The following is a 20,232-nucleotide window of genomic DNA, read 5'->3' as shown; positions in this document are numbered from 1 at the left end:
TATAATTAGAATGACAATAGTATCAACTCCATAGCATTTTGTGAAGATTCAATGTGACATGCTTGCAAAGTGCTTAGCACAGTGACTGACACAACCAATAAATGAAAATGGAAATCTTAGTCTGGGTTCCCCGAAAAGCAGAGCCTGAGACAAAGACTAAGGTTCAGGTAGTTTATTTAGCAGACAATCCCAGGAATAAGGGAATAAGGGAACATGAGACAGGGTAGTGGATGAAAAGTGAATGTAAGGGTCTTTTTTTGAGATTTTTGCTATTGTCAGTTTGGGTCTTGGTTCCAGAGACCTATTGGACAATTAACAGAATATCTACTAGAATTGTTCACTTGAATAACAGGAAGCTGGAGCCTTTATTCACTGGTTCTTGCCCCATTGGTTAAAGGTTGCTCCCTCTGTGCTAACTTGTGCATGGGCCAGGTAGACTTTCCAACATCAGAAGGAGCCTGGGGACAGTAAATGGAAAGCTGCATGGCCCATGATTGAGGTGAAATTTGTCAACATGAAGGGAATCTGTACTCCCACGGTACAGTCTACAACAACTGCAGCTGAAATCAGTGGTGGGCAGAGAGGGCGAGATGTGGAACACCAGAGATACCTGTGGAGTCCTAATTAGAAAAAAGGAGTTGGGCTGGCAGGACCGAAAGAAAGCAAAAAGAAAAAGCAGATAAGCTACAAGTTTGTCTTTCTTCATGGTCCAGGACACAGCCTTTCTGTGCAAATTACTCACAATATTCCTATGTCCAGCTATCACCAGACCCTTGGCTGATAGAAAAATTGCAATTTAGTGCCCTGTAACCTTGCCATAATCAGTACTGCATGCAGCACTCTGCAGCTCAAGAACCATCCTATGAAATATCCAGGAAGCCTTTGTTTCCTTGGAGTCAGCTCCTTTCTTGCTGATTCTGCCCATTGCTCCCTTGCAACATATTTTCATACTTTCTCTAATAAATCTGCCTTTTTAAACCCACAACTGGTAAATTCGGCCTCAGATAGTCACTGCCTCAGATAGCCACCTTTCACCCATGACAGTATCTTTTACAGTCCACTCCTTGCTCCACTTAGATCTGTTCATACCCACATTAAGTTTACACTGTCACATAGTCTTCATGCTGGTTGCAGCTTCAATCTCTATAAAAGACCTTAGGCAGTAGAGTTAGAAGAACAAGTTCAGTATCAATTGCTGCAACAGGGCCTGAGTCCAAGTCTACCTGGTGAAATGCTCCAGATTCTTATCCCTGATGGATCTGAGACCTTGGATGACCTGGCTTGCCACATTGAATTTTCTTTAACTGAACATAGAAGCACCCTTATATATAGCAGCAGCCCTAGTTTTTAATGATAATCAGTGTAGTAACTTTTTTTTTTTTTGGCCTCTGGTCCACTGGTAACAAGAGTCTGAAGTCATCAGGCAGCAATTCTAGTTTCAAGTTTAGTGGACTCTTTGCTGGGTCAACCAGTCAACTGTTGACCCGTGGAAGCATCCCTCCACCCCTAGAAAACGACCTGATATTCCACAGAGCCTAGGCTCTGGGGAACATGAAACACAAATTCTGCAAGTGATGCAGAGTGATGGTGACAGGGGTCAATATTTCTTTCACCTGTTGATTCTCAGACTGGTCTGTTCTAGACTTTGAGGCACAGCATCACATTTCAAGTATTATAGAGCATATAGTGCATCCTGTAGTACAACATTCCAACCCTGCAGCATGTTGATACCAAGTTTATTCCTTAGCAGATCTCCTAATAGACCTTCCATTGTTCTATTATGCTGTTTCCAGTGGATGCAGCATATGGTAGGACCAGCGGGTCCTGGGACCATTTGTTCACAGACTCATCCTTAACTACAAAATAGCTCCCTTTTGTTGATGTGATTACATCCTATGTAATCACGGGATTACATAAGATCCCATGATACAGATTAGGCAAGAGCCCTCAGGTGGTATTGTTGACAAAGATACTGTGAGCAGGGAAGGCAAACCCGTAAATCCATATCCTGAGTAGGTGTCAATTCTGGTAAGGATGAGTCACCACGTTTCCCTATGTCCCAGAGTTAGGAGTCTGACATAACCAACTTGTTACCAAAGAGAGTTTGATTCCCACTTAGGACAGTGCTATGGTGAGGGCTCATATTAGTTTCTGCTGCTGGCCAGTGGGCATTCAGGAGCAGTATTGCCAAGATCAGCCTTGGTGAATCAGAGCCCATGCTTAGCCACCATAGCTATTCTGTTCATGGGTTCATTGTGCAAGCACTGCACGGCTGAGGAGGGTGGCTGGTTGACATGACTTGGATGAGTTTTGTCCCTCTGTTTGTAGAGTTCCTTATTGGGCATTAACATGAAACACAAAGATCTACACACTGTCCCACTCTCATAGATGAATCCTCATTATTCTTTCTCACATCTCTTTGTCACTGATTTAGGATCCTATCTGTCACTTCCCAGGCCCCTGAGCAATTGGACAAGCCATTCACCACTGTTCAGAAGTCATGTATGTCTTTATCTCAGCTCACTTTTGTGATTATTTAAAGTGGCAACCAAGTATATTGCTTAAAACTGGACACCAGGAGGATGCTTTTCTCACCACTGTCTTTTGAGGTCACTCCTCAGAGTGGCTGGTGTGTAACAGTTGAATTTTAGCCCATCTTCTTAGGGCAGTCCATGTGTAAACCAGGCCTGTTTGCCTCTTCTGCCAGCTAGCCGTAGGGAACCTGTCATGAGGTGGTGGATGGATGTGATTGAGGGGGAGCACTGGTGCAGCAGAGGGAGACAACTTGGGGTCAGCCATGTGTATGTAACTTTCTTGTGCTAGCCAGACTTGCTCAGTCACAATTTCTAATGTACCAAATGTGCTTGCCTCATCTTGTTGCTGGATCTGAAAATACTCAGTTCATAATGGGCAGCTCTGGTTGCCTATTCACTTGATATCCCATAGTAGGTAGTAGCCATAAGAATGAATCTTGCAGGCTTCCAACTATGGCTTCCAGTCATTGAACCAGGGCACCAGCTGCTTGCTGCTGAAGTCTGTCACAACATTTACATCAAGGCCATGCTTCCCACAGGTTGCTCCTAGCTAACGAACGAGTGTAGCAGGGATACAAGGGCAGACCCATTTCTGGGAGACTCAAGACTCCTCTGGTGATTGACATAGGCTCCCAGGCTCCCCGACACACTTTCTGGACCTTCTTTAGTCTTCATGGTAGCCTAGGATGCTTTTACCCAACCTTCTCGTTATCTCTCCTTTGCAGATTCTATCACAGTCTGGCAGCTGTCCTGGACTTTCCCAGCTCCCTCCCCAATTCCCATCCACAGGCATCTCCCCTAATAAAATCTTTGCATGTTTAATCCTGTCTTGGTGTCAGCTCCTTTGCATGTTTAATCCTTCTCAGACCAACGAAAGTGGTCTCAGAAGACAGGTGGTAAGATGGGGGTCTGGGACTGGATCACCTAGCAGGAGTGGAGGATATCATCTTGGATGATTGACAAGGCACAAGGTGATGGCTCAACTGCTAGATTTTGCTGGTGGTGATCTGAAAAAAATGTCCCACATTAGAGGGAATGCTGTAGGAGGTGCAATGATGTAAGTATTTGAAAAATACATGGAGAACAAAGCCTACAAAGGCAGTAGAGTAGGCCAGGTATGGCTAAGCTGCACACTGGAGAAGGATGAGAGACAGAGAGCTGTTAATGAGCAGATAATGGCTAAGTGTGAGATCAAGGCAGCCTTGGGGAAAGATTAAGAAAAGGCCCTTATCAGCAGTAGTGGGAGGGCAGATACAGTTGGACTACAGTCTGAAGACTTCACCACAAATGTGCTGGTGAAAGGAGCACGAGTATCACTAAGAAGTTCAGTGGTAAGGCTGGGCACAGTGGCTCCCTCCTGTAATCCCAGCACTTTGGAAGGCCTAGGTGGGTGGATCACTTAAGCCAAGGAGTTCAAGACCAACCTGGGCAACATAAGGAGGCACTGTCTCTACACAAAATTTAAAAATTAGCCAGGCATGGTGGCACATGCCTGTAGTCAAAGCTACTTGGGAGGCTGAGGAAGGAGAATCATTTGAGCACAGGAGGTTGAGGCTGATGTGAACTGTGATCATGCTATTGCACTCCAGTCAGGGCAACAGAGTGACACCCTGTCTCAAAAAAAAAGGAAGAAGTTTAGTGGTGGTGGTGGGGTGGCCCTCTTCTGCGGGCCGGGGGACATGGCAGGAGAGGAGGCCATAGAGCTGGATTCATTAACATTGATGGAGAAGAGGGAGTCTCAAAGTCACTCATTCTGAGGCTGGGTAGTGGCACTTAAGTGCCAGAAGGCAGGAGGCTGCAATTACTTAAATGATCACCAAGAACAGAGGATCAGACAAGGGGGCTTGACCTGTAAGGAGTGGTGGAGATGGTTAAGGGAGTGTGGTATCTATAGGGGAACATAGACAGACTGTCGACAGAGGTGCTGCTTCGCATTCATGAGAAAGGATAAAGCAAGCATGGAGGAGTAGCACAAGGCTAAGGGAGGCTGCCCCAGTAAAATGCCACAAATCTTTGCTCAGTTCCCAGATCTGTGTCAATTGTCAGATCTTGAAACCACTGAATGAAAAGGTGGCCAGATCCTTAGAAAGAAGGACTCTGCACAATTGCAGCAAGTATATACCATGATAATTTTCCTAGTTCTTTTCCGAAGGGACGTATGGTTGTTTATTTGGGTGACTGTGTACTGAGCAAATATTTCCAGGACTAGTGGACACAGAGTCTGAAGTGACATTGCTATGTAGAGACCTAAAGTGTCACCATGACCCCCCTGTTAGAGTGGGGACCTACGAGGGCCAGGTGGTGAATGGAACTTTAGCTAAAGACTGGCTTACAGTGGGCTCACTGTGTCAATAGACCCCACCTAGTGGTCATTTCTCTAGTGCCCAGGTGCATCAGTTGGGAGTCATATATTTGGAGTAATCCTCCAAGGATTCCCAGGATTCCCTGGAGAATGAATAAGGAATCCATGGTCTGTGAGGTAAGAGCTATCACAGTGGGGAAGCGCAAATAGAAACCTCTGAAACTGCCAGAAGCCAATAGACTCCCACTTCATGGCTAAATTAGTAAAGAAAAAACAATATTGTATCCTCAGAGAGGGATATAGCAGAGATTAGCACCACTGTTAAAGACCTAAGAGATGCAACGGTGGGCAGGGCACAGTGGCTCACACCTGTAATCCCAGCACTCTGTGAGGCCGAGGTGGGAGGATCATGAGGTCAAGACATCGACACCATCCTGGCCAACATGGTGAAACCTCGTCTCTATTAAAAAAAATACAAAAATTAGCTGGGTGTGGTGGTGTGTGCCTGAAATCCCAGCTACTCGGGAGGCTGAGGCAGGAGAATCACTTGAACCCAGGAGGTGGAGGTTGCAGTGAGCCATCATGCCACTGTACTTCAGCCTGGTGACAGAGCGAGACTCCATCTAAAAAAAAAAAAAAAAGATGCAATGGTGGTGGTGCCTTTCACAATTCCATTCAATTCATCAGTCTGGCTGCTGCAGAAGTTGAATAGCCCCTGGACTATAGACTACCACACACTCAACCAAGCAGTAACTCTGATCATAGCTGCTGTGCTAGGTGTGGCATCCCTGCTTGAACAGGTGAATAAGGTTTCTGCTACAACGTATGCTGCAGCTATAGATTTGGTGAACTCAATCTTATCCATTCCAACTAGAAAAATTTGCATCTACATGAGATGAAAAATATTCAGCTACAGGGATAGCTGCATCTCACAATATAGTCCAAAGACATCTACACTGCCTGGATGTCCCAAGAACATCACGCTCATGTGTTACATTTACAACTTCATGTTCAATGGACAGGATGAGCAAGAGGTGGCCAGCCCTCTGGGGGCTTTGTGCTCCAGAGGGTAGGAGATGAGCCCTTTGGAAACTCAAGGAAGGGACATTTCAGTGAAGGTTTTAGGAATCCCATGGGCAGAATATGCTAGGATTTCTCCACTAAAGTAGAAGAAAAATCTAACCATCTTGCAACTCTTGCTAAAAAGGAGGCAAAGTCTCCTTGGTATGTGTAGGCAGCACATTCCACACCTAGACATATGGCTCTAGCCCAAATTCCAGACGACATGAAAGACCACCAGGTGTGAGTGGGGTAGGGTCTGAAGAAGAAATGGCATTGGGAAGTCCAGGCTGTGGATCAATCAGTCCTGTTGCCTGGGTGATATGATTTTGCAGGCCTGTGATGGTGGAAATGTCAAGGATAGGAGAAGGTGCAGGTGGAGCTCATGGCAAACTCCAGTGGGAGGATCATGATCTGGTCCCTGCAATTCTGGTGTAAGGCCATGCCTACTACAGTAGGGACTTAAACCCCTTTGAGAATCACCTCTGTGCATTAGTGGGTCCTGGTATCAAAAAAAGGCTAGACCATGGGCACCAAGTGACCGTGCATCCAGAACTTTCCATTAGGAGATAAGTCCTGGCTATAAATCTCTCTTAGGAAGGACTGGGGATATGTTTATAGTTATATATTTATAGTGACATTGCATAGTCCTCTCTTGAAGGACCCAGACTCCTTAAAACAATGAGCTCAGTAGGTTTGAGAAGTGGTTCAGATCTGGAAAGATCTAGTAAGGGATTGTGATTTTTCATTGTTATGGCCAACTATACTTCTAATCATCATCTCTTGACTTTCTCTGATTTTACAAGTTAAACAACATTCAAGTTGGCTGCCTGTCCACTTTACTTCTAGGAATATCATGACCTATTAGCCATTGTCATAGATCTCTGTGGGACAAGACGTCCTGGTTGCCACTCTGGTTTTTTTGCCCATTAAGGTAATTATTTCCACCTTACCTCTGGTTATGCAGCACCACCTGGCCTCTGCTATTCCAGACTCATTCACACTGATACTAGGGATCCCATTTCTATGGTAGCTAACAAGGATTATCACCACTGAGCTTCTCAAATAATTCCTTCCTGCCTAGCAAATCCTTACTGCCTTAGTGAAGGGATCCTCTTGTCACTCTCAGGAAACATTATCAGGTAGTGGGTTCCTCATTCTAGGAGATGTATTTATTTTAACAGTTCCACATACCTGAACCTTCTTATCTCTTCATCAATACTTGGCCATTCTAATTGGCTAATTCTAACATCTCCATCGCATTTTCTGTAGGCTATTATCATATCCATGCTTCATGGGTCCACTCTCATAGCATATTAGCATCTGTCCGAGGCATTCTTGAGGACAGTAAGTCCTGCATCATGAGAATGTGCACTTGTGCTAATAAATTCTCTCCTACCCAGTATTACCTTCTGCTCCACCCCTCAGGCTTACCACTCTCAAGACCAACTTCCACGCATGTTTTCCTCCGTTCCTATCAGGACATAATAGCCACATCATGCGATTCATTCAGTAGGAAATCCCTTTTCTCCTGGGGAAGGGACTCGTGTTCCTGTTTAAGCTATGCTTAAGCCTGGCCCTGGTTACTGGCCTGGAACAATGAATGGATTGGGTGATCTTGATGAGGAAAAGCTTTATCTTGGGAAGTATCTATCACAGGTCAAGTCTATGCATTGTTACCAGAGTACAAGTGTCTGGTGTCCCCTAGTAAGGAGAGGCCTGCTTCTGCCAGACTGGAGAGTTTAGGAGAAGCCAGGTATTCATAGTTCTCAAATGCATCCATCCGGATGTCCCCATTCCATGTCTCAGGGTCTCAATCATTCCCTGTTTGTGTCCTAACTTTAGCTTAGGAGATTTTTCAAGGCTATAGGCTCAACCTTACCCTTATGGGTAAACTCTGGGTCTAATTTTCAGCATAGTCTAACTATGGTTCCAGGAGACCCAGCTATCTTTAAAAGCTGCTAGGAGACCTTCTGATTTTCACAGTGTACTCTGTGTTGATAGCTGATTAATGGAGACTGCCATTTTCTTCAAGGTTTCCAAGGCAGTTAACAAAAGGCAGCCAACACCGCAATACTTGTAATTACCCTTGCTTCTATACCTAGAGGTGCTAGCATTAACGCATGCCTCAGTGCAGCCCACTCCTCTGAACCACATCCCAGTCCACCACTGACAGTCTTAGTAATAGGATGCTGTCTGACTAGGGGGGAGATCCAGTTTCAGAATTTCACTGAGGGTCTGCTCTCTAGGTCTTCCTCTCGTACCGACTGACTTGGTTTGTGTGCCTGAAAGCAGAGCCTGAGGCAGGGATTTGGGTAAGAAGGTAGATTACTCAGGAGCAAGGGTCAGGGGGAGGAGGGAAGGTGAGACCAGGGGGTATTCCTGAGATTGATGTTGTGAGCAATGGGAGCCCCACTTCCCAGGACTTTCATGCAGCACACAGAATACCTCAGAGTTCCCTCAGCTCTCATGACCGTTCTGTTGAGGGTTCCTCCTGGGGGACTCCATCTGTCCTGTAATTCTGGTTTCACTTGAGCAAAGACAGAAGGGACATTTCTGCCCTGGGGCAGAAAATAGAAAGCCAGGGCCCACCCATGCTTCAGGTGGTGTGCTGTCAGTGCAAGGGGAGGCTGGGTCTGCACACTGCTGTCCACTGCAGCCATGGCTTAAATCTGAGGTGGGCTGAAGTTTTTTGACCTGCATGAGAGATCACATGGTCCTTGTCTTAGTCATCATCATCATTATCACTGGGTACACCACCTATAGAACAAGGGCAGGGTATTGTAAATAATAGAGTCATCAAAAAGTGCATGGGCAGGAAGAGGAGAATGATTCTAGCATTTGGGAATGAGGAGGTCTGCATGCAGGAAGTGGTTTTTCATGGAATCTTTAAGACAAGCAGGATTTAATCATTGGGTAAAGAAGTCACCTGAGTGTGGTGGCCCATGCTTAGCCACACCCCTGTAATCCCAGAGCTTTGGGAGGCAGAAGCTGGTGGATCACTTGAGACCAGGAGTTGGAGACCAGCCTGGGCAACATAGTGAGACTCCATCTCTACAAAAAAATTTTAAAAAATTAGCCAGGTATGGTGGTGTGCACCTGTAGTCCTAGATACTTGGGAGACTGAGGTGGGAGGATCACGTGAGCCCAGGAGTTTGTCATGCCACTGCACTCAAGCCTGGGTGACAGAGAGACACTGTCTCAAAAAAAAAAAAAAAAAAAAGAAAGAAAAGAAAAGAAAAGAATTCAAGGCAAAACATTCCAGGGGAGGAAAATATAACAAACAAACACTGGATATAGTGATGGGGGTGCAGTGATGAGATGCAGCAGTAGAGGTACAGTGATGCGGTGCAGTGATGAGGTATAGAGATGGGATGCAGTGATAGGGCACAGTCGTGGGCTTGCAGGGATGGGAGGTAGTGGCCTGCAGTGGTGGGGTACAGTGATGAAGTATATTGGTGAGGGTTCAATGGTAGGGCACAGTAATGGGGGTACAGTGATTTAGTACAATGGTGGGATTGTAGTGATGGAGTGCAGTGGTGGGGTGCAATGTTAGGGGTACAGTGGTAGGGTGCATTGATGGGGTGCAGTGATGGAGTGCAGCAATGGACTATAGAAATTGGGAGCATTGGAGTGCAGTGGTGGGGTGCAGTGATGGGGGTAGCAGTGGAGGTGCAGTGGTGGGGTACAGTGGTAGGGTGCAGTGGTAGGGTACAGTGATGGGATAATGGAGGTGCAGTGATGGGTGCAGTGGTGGGATGCAGTGGTGGGGTGCAGTGTGGGGTGCAGCAATGGGGTGTAGTGGTGGGGTGCAGTGATGGGGGTGCAGTGATGGGGTGCAGCAATGGGCTGTAGAAATGGGGTGTGGTGGTGAGGTACAGCAGTGGGGTGCAGTGGTGAGGTGCAGTGATGGAGGTAGTGGTGGGGGTACAGTGATGGGTGTAATGATGGAGTGCAGTGGTGGGGTGCAGTGGTAGGGTACAGCAATGGGATAATGGTGGAGGTGCAGTGATGGGGTGCAGCGGTGGGATGCAGTGGTGGGGTGCAGTAGTGGGGGTGCAGTGATGGGGTGCTGCAATGGAGTGTAGTGATGGGGCACAGTGGTGGGATGCAGTGATGAGGTGAGCAATGGGCTGTAGAAATGGGGTACAGTGGTGGGGTGCAGTGATGGGGTGCAGTGGTGGGGGTAGTGGTGGAATGCAGTGTGGGGGTGCAGTGACCTGACTCCAGCACCAGAGCACCACTCCTTTGTTTTGTCCACCTACAGGCTGGTTTCCACCCTGAAGCGGCTGCCATTGCTCTTGTACCTTCAAGGTTCCTTTAGCCTCCCTTTATGAGAATTCGAACGTGGGCTTTGATCTTTACCACCTATCAGCAGGGGTAGATTAACCTATGTTTTAAGCCAAGCTGCTTAAAGAACAAGCCCTTAGCCCTCATCTTGGTTTTCTCCCTCAGGGTTTCAGCAGAGCAATCTGGGAGAACAGGGAGAGCCTGTCAAAGGTCTGTGTCTCCCAGGGGCCATCCAGGCCACTGGCCTGTGCTACTGATGGGGACATCAAGGTCCAAGGAGGTGATGTCAAGTGGTTATTCAGCTTTCTAGAAGATTGAGTAATTTTTCATGGCTCAAGAACTGCAGAATCCGGCCCATCCTCCCAGATCTTTCTATTGCTGCTCCTTTCCTACTCCCTCCTCCCCAAATTGCAAAGTCTGTAGCTCGAGGGCAGGAAACCTGGGCTGTAGTCCCAGCTGTGCTGCTTCTCAGCTTTGTGATATTGGACCAGTAATCCCACCTTGCAATATCTCAGTTTCCTCATCTACAAAATGAGTAGGTAACAGATGCAAAGAAAGCATTTAGCCCAGGGTCTGGTACCTGTAAGGCATTCTATAAATGAAGGCTAGTAGCACTGATTCCTGACATCATCAGTGTTCCTCACAAAGTAGGTCCTGTGCATTAGGGGATGCCTGCGACAGAAGTGGTACCTAGAGAGAACAGCAAATAGAAGACATTTCATTAGGAAACCATTTCCTCTATAGTTCTCTTTGCATTCTGATTTTGTGGAAGAGAAAGACTCGGTTTGGTGGTATTATAGCATGTCATATATATATATCTATATATATAGATATATAGATATATATAGACACACACACACACACGCACACACATATATATATGTATACATATAATGCTTGTTAATTTCCATTTTTAGCAAGGAGAATTCTTCACCCCTCTGGTTAATGATAGATAATTACATCTAACTCAATCTGGTAAAATCCCATTCAGTAATTTAAACAGTCTCTTTAGATAGCATAATCACTTCAGATAAATCCATAGCCTCTCAGATTTGCTCCCCACCCCACCCGTACTCCTTTGCCAAGATGGTGTCTGGCTGTGTAAGTTATGGGATGCTAATAAGACCACATGAGTGGGAGGGCAGAGGGAGCTTGGACCCACTTGCAGAAGTCCTTGCGTTGTTGTGGTCTCCACAGTGATGTCCCACTGCCGGGGCTCTTAGGAGGAGGATGAATTCTCAAGTGGTGAGCTCATGGTCTGTCCTCTCAACTTGATTGAAGCCCACTGATCCTCCCTGACTGACTCAGTGCCCCACCTCACCCTGCCCAGTGCTCAACACTGTGATCCAGCACAGGCCAGGCTGTGGTTTCACGCTGTTCTCGAGTCCATGAAGCACCTCTGTAACCCCCTGCCTTCCTCCTCCTCTAGCTCCCAGCCAGGTTGGTAGTCACCTCCAAGTTTTCTTCAAAGCCACACGATGATGTCTGGATCAATTTCAAGGAATTGGGGATCCAAGGGAAATAGGAGCACCCCCTGAGATCTCTCTTGGCCCAACCACTTCTGCTCTGCTGTGGCTGCCCCAGGTTGGTCGAGATGTGGATCCCTTCTGTCAGTATCCTCCTGGAGAACCCTTCACTACTTATCACAGATTTCATCCTTAGCACACATTTCAGCCCATCACTGCACCCCATCACTTTATCTCATCGCTGTACCCCTTTAGGACCTATGTCTAAAAGGGGGAGTCAGGGCACTTTGTGTCACACGTGCTTTCCCTACCTCTGTTCCCTTCTCCTTTCCAAAATCCACTGTACAGAAGGGCCGGATTTTCCTGTTTGTCCTATTTTGGGGATCTTCTCCACCATACACCACCCCTTCATTGTAATGGTTGCTAGAGGTAAAGGGAATGATTTTGTGGTATAGAAATGCAAGATATATTGGCTTGCTCTTCCCAAAAGCTCTTCCTTATTGCACTAGGTGGATACAATTTTAATAACAGCTTTTAAAAAATGTCAATTTAAAGAAAAAAAAATCTAGTAAATTGATAGTCAATTTGGTAGTGGGAATGGTACAAATTGTGAAGACAGAAGGTCTAGGGCTGAGCTTTGGGAAGCCACAGGGCACATGTAAGAAGCTATGATGAATATGCACATGGAAAAGTCCTAGGTGTACTCCAAGGAGGAAGACAGTCATGGCTACAATTTATTAGAAAATAAGAGAGGTTGGAAAAGCAAAGCACTAAAAAGTTCAGGAGAATCAGGGGAAGGTTCTTGGAAGAGGTGGCAGTTAAATTGGATTTTAAAGAATAAGCTGGAGAAGAAAGACATCCAAAATGGAGGTGGTGGTGTTGGCAACAAGATAGTTTGTGTGAAGTGCTTTAAAACAGTTGAGTGAGCAGTGGTGTACAGAATTGATAATATTACTGGTCAGATGAAGGGACAGATTTGAAGGCCAGGGAGAATCTTTTTGGTGGCAACTATGAAGAGCCAGAGGGGAAATAATATAATCTAAGAAGCCTCAAGGTGGCCAAGGAGGCTGTAGACCAAATGGCCATCGAAGACTCTTGTTGGCAGGGCCAGCCGGGCTGCTAGTCTGAGCTGGCAGTGTTTGTGTCTTCAGAGCCACTTGCTTGTCCCAGCAGCAACCTTCTTCCTCTTCTCAGAAACTTCTCAGCTTCCTCAGCCTGCACTGTGTCCTTTGGCATCACAGGCAGGTCTGGAAACCTCATTCATCCTTGGGTCTCTGGAACTCATAATCCTAAAATGTCTTGCCTGGTCTGGAATGTCTTTTCTGTTCCCCCATCCCGGAAGTCCAAAGCCTATCAAATTATCTTTCCCCAGATCAAGAGTTAATCATCAGCTTCTTATGTAAATCAGAACAGGAAAGTCTTGCTTGGTCAATTCGTTTGAGAATATTGTTCTGATGCTGTTCTTCAGTAACTCTGCTGCCTCTGCCTGCCTATTCAGCATTTGCCTGTTAACAAGAAGCTCTTTCTGGCTCCCGACCGAAGCTCTCTGAGGCCAGCAGCAGCCGTCGATGTTCACAGAGTGCAGGCAGGCAGCCAAATGAGCGGGAATTGGGTGCACCCAGGCCAGATCCTAATTTGGGCTATCTGGGTCCTTGCAGCCTCCACCAAGGGTGAGATATCCAATCGGAGATGAGGGCTCTCAGAAGATGGGGTGGGTGAGGATTTTCCACTGGTAGAAATGAAGTTATTCTTCAGAGGTCTCTGAGGGTCCATGGAGAGCTATGTAGTACTTTGATGGCATCAATGTTCTGTTGTTGCCAAGAACCTAGGACCAGAGCTTCCTTCCTGGGAGTGGGTAGCGCACAGAATACCCTGGTTCTGTCCTTGGGTTGCTCACACCCTGCAAGGAGTTTAGAGGGGCTCCATCCTGAGCCCTGGGGAAGTGTGAGGAGCAGAGCCTGTGCTTCTGCACTCCTGGCTGCAGCGACAGGACTTTCAGTAATGAAATGACATTAGAAATAGTGCTAAGACACCCGGGTCTTGCTAAGTAAGTAGCTGGGCAGTTTCCTTCCCAAGACTCCACGTTCTGTGTGGTGACTGAGACCCCTCCATGCCCAGTCTCCCAAAGTGCCATCTTTATGCTCCTGGAAGTAGATGGGTTGATTTCAGGAAGTATCTGCATGAAAATTTTAAATTTTCACCCATGAATATTCATGTGTATTCAAAAGCATATACCTAACTCACCAAAACCACAATTCCATAAATGTTATTACTTGGAATTCTTCTAGGTAAAATTTTAAAAGGAGTTTATCGGAATTAAATTTTAAGAAAAAAAAAAGAAAGAAAAGCCAGCAATCATGCAGGTGCTGCACAGATGTGCCAGCAGTGGTGCTGGAGAGTGTGGAGTGACAGAAGTGTAGGAACCCCTGGGAAGATGAGTTTGTGGCATCCCAGGATCTACAGAGTTCGGTATGTGCCAATCCTGTAGAAAGAAAGAGCTCTCAGCAGAAGGGAGATGGGTTCCTGAGTGAATGGGGGGAAATTCTGTGGCTAGGTACTACTGGGCTCCTAGGAGAAACTAAGTCAATGGTCTCATGGGGGTGACTTCTGCAGCAATCTTGGAAGAAGCCCTGGACCTGGATTCATGGAGAGGGAACCTGAATACCACCAGCTGCACAGCCTCTGGGTGAAGGAAGCACGTCCCCACTGGGGAGCTCCAGACTGGGTGGGCCATTGCCCTGCCTGTCCCCAGCCTGCTCCTGATTCCTCCCATGTGTTCCCGCAGGGCCTTCTGCTGAAGGGCCACAGAGGAACACCAGGATGGGATGGATTCAGGGCAAGCAAGTCACCGTGCTGGGAAGCCCTGTGCCTGTGAACGTGTTCCTCGGAGTCCCCTTTGCTGCTCCCCCACTGGGATCCCTGCGATTTACGAACCCGCAGCCTGCATCGCCCTGGGATAACTTGCGAGAAGCTACCTCCTACCCTAATTTGTAAGACCAGGTTTGGGCCCATGGGTGTTTGTGACTCTGGGAGTGGCAGGAATGCAGGTCATGCAGCCCAGTGGGACAGAAGAGGGGTTGGCACGGATGGGGGAGGAGGGAGAGAGAGGGCTTGAGACTCGGGCGAGTGGTTCGGTAATCCCCTGACTCCTAAACTGGCTGATGGCCAGGTCGCTGGAGCATCTTTAAAAATATGCAGATTCTCCAAGCTCCCTTCTGAACTTTCTGAATCAGAATATCCCGAGCTGAGCCCAGGAAACTATTACCTGAATGCTCTTTAGAGACTCTGATCACCAGTCAGGTTTTTTAGAAGTGCTAAAATGGGCGTACTGAGTCCTTTGGTCAGAAGGGACTGTCTAGGTATCTTCTTGTGATACCTAGACAAGAAGCCTGGCCTCTATGGTGATACCTACTCACCCAAGCCTGGCCTCTACGGTCAGACTGGGTGAGGGTTTTATTGAGAAGAACCACACTAGAAGGGTGTTAGCTCCAGCTGTCAAAACTGTGCCTGATGCAATACGTGGCCCATGGTGAACTCCATAAATACCGTGGAATGAACATGTGGATGTGTCTCTGTGTCACAGGGACTCTGGGAGGTAAGGAGCTCCTGGTCACTGCAGATTTCCAAGCTCGGGTAGGTAACCAGTTACCAGGTTAATTGTGGAGGGGTGAGGTGAGACTTACTGGATGGGCAGTGAGACTTGAAAATCCCCTAGAATCTTCCAACTCTTTAGATTCTGTCAAGCTCTCAGGTTGGGTCACATGGGTTCCTGGCAGAAGAAATTCTGGTGCCAGGATATTCCCTAAGCCACAGAAGATGACCCCATGTGGTCCAAGGACTGAGGACATCAAACTGAAACTCATTTGTTTGTGCATTCATTCATTCATCCAACTAATATTCATTGAGAACCAACTTGATAACTGGCTCTCCATTAGGCTTGGGGACACCACAGGGGTTGAGTCGCAGCTGTCCTCAGGATGCATGCAGAGGGGTGATGGTGGCAGGAATGTAAACAGTAATTGACAGTTAAAATATAAGATGGCAAGGGCAACCATTAGGGTGTCAGGGAAGGGTGCTGAGGGGAAACAAAGACCCACCTGGCCTAGCTTTGATGGGAGGTCAGAGACAGCTTTGCTGAAAGCGCTGAGGCCTGATCAACAACATACAAAGGGGCAAGGAGGCATAAACACCTGGCAGGAGAAGACGTGCAGCGATATTGCACACTATTCTATTAAGAATTGATTGCATACGCAGTATGGTAGAAGCATTCACATTTACAGCCTCGCTTAATCTTACGGTGTATCATGCTCTGTGCTGGTGCTCTGAGGTACAGAGGTGACTAAAACAGAGTCTTAGGCTTTTAGCTGCTCACAGTTGAGCTGGGGATGATGATAATGCACACGCACAAGCTTAGGGCAAGTTCTGGAAAAGAACACAGAGTAGGTGAGTGTTTCCGAAGAAGACGTATGGTAGAACTGGAGAAATCTCAGAAGGCTTCTGGGAGGAGGTGGCAAGTTGGAGTGAATCTGAAACAAAGAGAAGAATGTGAGCACGCAGATATGGGGAGAGAGCAGTCAAGGCAAGGGCCCGGCTTGAGCAAAGCCTGGGTGCAGGAGTCTCCCTGCAATTCTATCCCAGTTGGTTCCAGGTAGAGAGGCCTGGAAATGTTCCTTTGCTCATCTGGGGACAGAATAGGGAGCCGCAGGGGCAAAGCCCTTGTTATTTGACTGTGTCCTGACCTCTACAGTTTGGGGAGTTGTTGGGCCAGCTTGGGTCGTTATGTGTGTCTATATTATGGTGGTGGCATAGGAGGGTGGTGTAGGCATGGGAAAGTGGTGGGAGTAACGGTGCAATTATTCTACACCATGTGCTTTCCTACCCGGGAACCAGATCAATGAGAATTATAATTGGCTTGCTTGTTTGTTTTGGAAACCATGGGAGTTTGGGCATGATTGGACTTTGTACCAGTAGCTGCCTCTTCTGCTCAGGCAGAGGAGACGGCCAGGCCTCCCTGCTGTCAGAAGAACTGGCCCTTCCCAGGCAAGTTTGCTGATAACTTTTTCTGAGGGTTTTCTCCTCTCCTTCTCCAAGGTGCCTCCAGAACTCAGAGTGGCTGCTCTTAGATCAACATATGCTCAAGGTGCATTACCCCAAATTCGGAGTGTCAGAAGACTGCCTCTACCTGAACATCTACGCGCCTGCCCACGCTGATGCAGGCTCCAAGCTCCCTGTAAGGCTGCCTGCTGTGTGCTTCGGGCTCCAGCTAGCAGGACTCTGGCCTGGGATCCAGGCAGTGCAGCTACATGTCTGGAATTGGAACTACCCCCTGTTGGGTAAAAGGGAAATGTAATCACATCAACAATTTTTTAAAATCATTTGAATGATAGATTCACGTGATCAGTTTTTCTGATTCTTTATTGGCAGTGCCTTAACTTTTAATTTTTATTTTGTTTGGTTTTCCCCTCTTTTGTGTATTTAGTGACCTGTAAGCTTTCAGAAAAGACACTGCTTAAAAGGAGTCTGACTTTTTTCTTAAATTTGAGGTATCTTTTTTCAAAAAGAATAATTTTATCCTCCAACTTTTCTGTTGATAATGAAGACAGTCAGGTAATCATGTTAAGTGTTTCATTTAAGAATATAAAATATCCCTGTGTCAGTGAGTGGGGGAAAGGCATGCTCTATTTTTTAGCCACACCCTCGCATCCTCTTCTCTTCCCCACGCCTCTGCCAGGGGAAACTGGCTGTCTTGTATTGTAACAGTAACATCTTCTAAATGCTTGCTGTGTGCCAGGCACAGTACATCATCTGATTTAACTCCCACGCTAACCTGGTGGGTAAGGATGATTTCGACCCATTCCACAGATGGAGAAGATGAGGCACAGGAAGGGCATAAACGACTTGCTCCATGTTGTACACACAGTAGGTGCTAGATTCTGGCACTAAAGCCAGAGGTTTGTCCACCTCCCCTTTCCTCAGTGGCTTTCTTCTCTTTACCTGCCCCAAAGGCTGTAATCTCTAATATGACCTTAAGAAAGAGAATGGAAGGGATTTGTTATTAAATATATAAATAGAGATAATGCTATTTGAATAATGTTTTATGTTCCCTGATCCTAATTTTTCTAATCAATAAAAATTCTACTCTTCCCTCTTTTTTTTTTTTTGGAACAGAGTCTTGCTCTGTTGCCCAGGCTGGAGTGCAGTTGTACAAACTCGGTTCACTGCAACCCTCGCCACCCGGGCTCAAGGGATTCTTGTGCCTCAGCCTCCCAAGTAGCTGGGATTACAGGTGCCTGCCATCATGGCCGGCTAATTTTTGTTTAGTAGAGACAGGGTTTCACCATATTGCCCAGGGTGGTCTTGAACTCCTGAGCTCAGGCGATCCACCTGTGTCAACCTCCCAAAGTGTTGGGATTACAGGCGTGAGCCACTGTGCCTGACCCTTCTTCTTTCTCTTCCTTCTTTCTTCATTTTTCATCCTTTCTCCTCCTTCTCTCCCTCCTTCCTCCTTCTCCTTCTCCCTTCCTCTTCCTCTTTCTTCTTCTCCTTCTCCTCTTTTTCTCCCCCTCTCCTCCTCTCACCTCCTCCATTCCTATTTTCTCCCCTCCCCTCCCCTCCTCTCCTCTCTCTGAAGGTAGAGAGCTTTTCTCTGAAACACCTTGGGCTGGTTTTGCTCTTATACATGGCTTACAAAGGTTTCCATCTTCCCGTGGGTCACAGGCTCACTGGTATTTAGTGAACAATTTCTGAGCACTTGAAACTTGAAATGTGCTATTACTCATTGTTCTATGAGCTTTAGATGCAGAATTTTGCTTAAACCTCATGATAACTTCATAAGTGAGATACTTTCCTTCTTTACATTTTACAGATGAGAAAAATGAGCCTTAGGCTAAATAATCTTCCCAAGGTCACACAGCTAGTGAGTGGCAGAGCTGGGACTCAAACCGAGGCACTCAGGTGCCAGAGCCCACATGCTTAACCCTGGGCCCTCTTCAAAAGACAAAACCTGGCACCCTGCTTAGCAAGTGGGACATTTATATTTTACCTTAAGAACGTGTGCCTCAAACTGCATGAGGAGGGGAGGTGGTGCCTGGTGGGCTGACTGGATGCTCCTCTCCCCTCCTCAGGTCTTGGTGTGGTTCCCAGGGAGTGCCTTCAAGACTGGCTCAGCCTCCATCTTTGATGGGTCCGCCCTGGCTGCCTATGAGGACGTGCTGGTTGTAGTCATCCAGTACCGGCTGGGAATATTTGGCTTCTTCACGTGAGTCTCTCCAAATGATGGACATCCCAGGTCCCCAAGGGGCAGCAGTGCAGTAACCATAGACAGTGCCCAGCAATCTAAGAAGGAGTGAGCCTTCCGGGACATTGAACAAAACTGGCCCTAATTACTTAGGTAATTTTTGCAGCTGTAGCAGATAAATCCCAAAATTTTGGTGGCTTAAAACAATAAAAATCTCTTTCTCACTTGGGTAAAGTTTAATTGAGCATCCCTGATCGGCAGACATTCTTCCCCATGGTCAACCAGGGATCTGGCTCCTTACATCTTGAGCTCTGATGTGGATTCTCTAGGGCCCCGATCTTCTGCATTTGGCAGGTGGACCGAGACAGCATGGAGGATCATGCAATGGAGGGTCTCCTGGCCCAGCCTGCAGGTGGCACTTGTCACTTCTGTTCACTCACCATTGGCAGAACTCAGTCACATGGCTACATCCAGCTGTAAGTGAGCTGCGGCCATGTAGCCCCACTGTGTGCCCTGGAAGACCAGGACACTGTTTGTGTGAGCAGTCAGTAGTGTCTACCTGAGCCTCACCCCAAGGCTTCTCGAATGCTCACCTGAGAATCATCACTCAATCACAGTGGCTTTCCTCCTCCAATCACGCCTAACATGTACTGGGCTTTCACTGAACCAGCCATGGGGCTGTGCACTTGCCATGGATTATTTCAACTCATCATCAAAATAATCTTCCAAGGAAGGTTCTCTGTTGTTATTCTCTTTTCATGGCTGGAAAATGGAGGCCCAGAGAGGCCAAACAACTTCCCAGGGTCACAAAACAGAGCTAGGTCTCTTGACCGCTTCTATTATCCTGCCTAAGACATGACAGGAGAAGTCCTGATGAGGGTCCAATGTAAGCAAAGAGGAGAAGTGAGAGGTGGGGCCAGGATTACGCTTGTGGGTCACTGTCACATACTATGGGAAAGGCAGTAATGATTCAAATATGAATCCTGCCTTATAGAGGCTCCTGACTATGGGGGAGATAATGTAGGGGCAAAAATATCCACATTACCAAGAAGGACATGGTTAATTCTCCAAGAGTGAGAGGCCATGGGGCTGTGGAAACAGAGGAAGGAGTTGCAAGGGATCAGGGAGGCTTCAGGAGAGTAGTGGCATTGAAGTTGCACCAGAAGGATGTGGTTGGGTTTGAGGAGAACAGGTTCAGAGAACATGTGCTTGGCAAAGGGTGCTACCTGTGCAAAGGCTAGGAAGTTGGGAGGGAGGTAGCAACACATGGGGATGAAGCAATACTTTTGCAAACTGCACTGGGCCTGTAGCCCTGGAATGTCGCTCTGGGAGTGCTTTGCAGGC

General features: G+C 47.1%; 1 protein-coding gene across 1 annotated transcript in view; it reads left to right on the top strand.

Moving 5' to 3' along the window:
- CES5A (carboxylesterase 5A) overlaps positions 1-20,232 on the top strand; it is a 110,371-nt gene that overhangs the window by 68,125 nt on the left and 22,014 nt on the right. The window contains 3 exon segments of the mRNA XM_032157372.2: positions 14,437-14,641; positions 16,743-16,881; positions 18,776-18,909. Coding sequence (XP_032013263.2) covers positions 14,437-14,641; positions 16,743-16,881; positions 18,776-18,909 — 478 coding nt within the window.

The sequence above is a fragment of the Hylobates moloch genome, unplaced genomic scaffold, assembly GCF_009828535.3.
Source record: "Hylobates moloch isolate HMO894 unplaced genomic scaffold, HMol_V3 SCAFFOLD_6, whole genome shotgun sequence".
NCBI lineage: Eukaryota > Metazoa > Chordata > Mammalia > Primates > Hylobatidae > Hylobates > Hylobates moloch.
The sequence above is the reverse complement of the archived record's forward strand: the minus strand, read 5'-3'. Positions and strand labels throughout refer to the sequence as shown.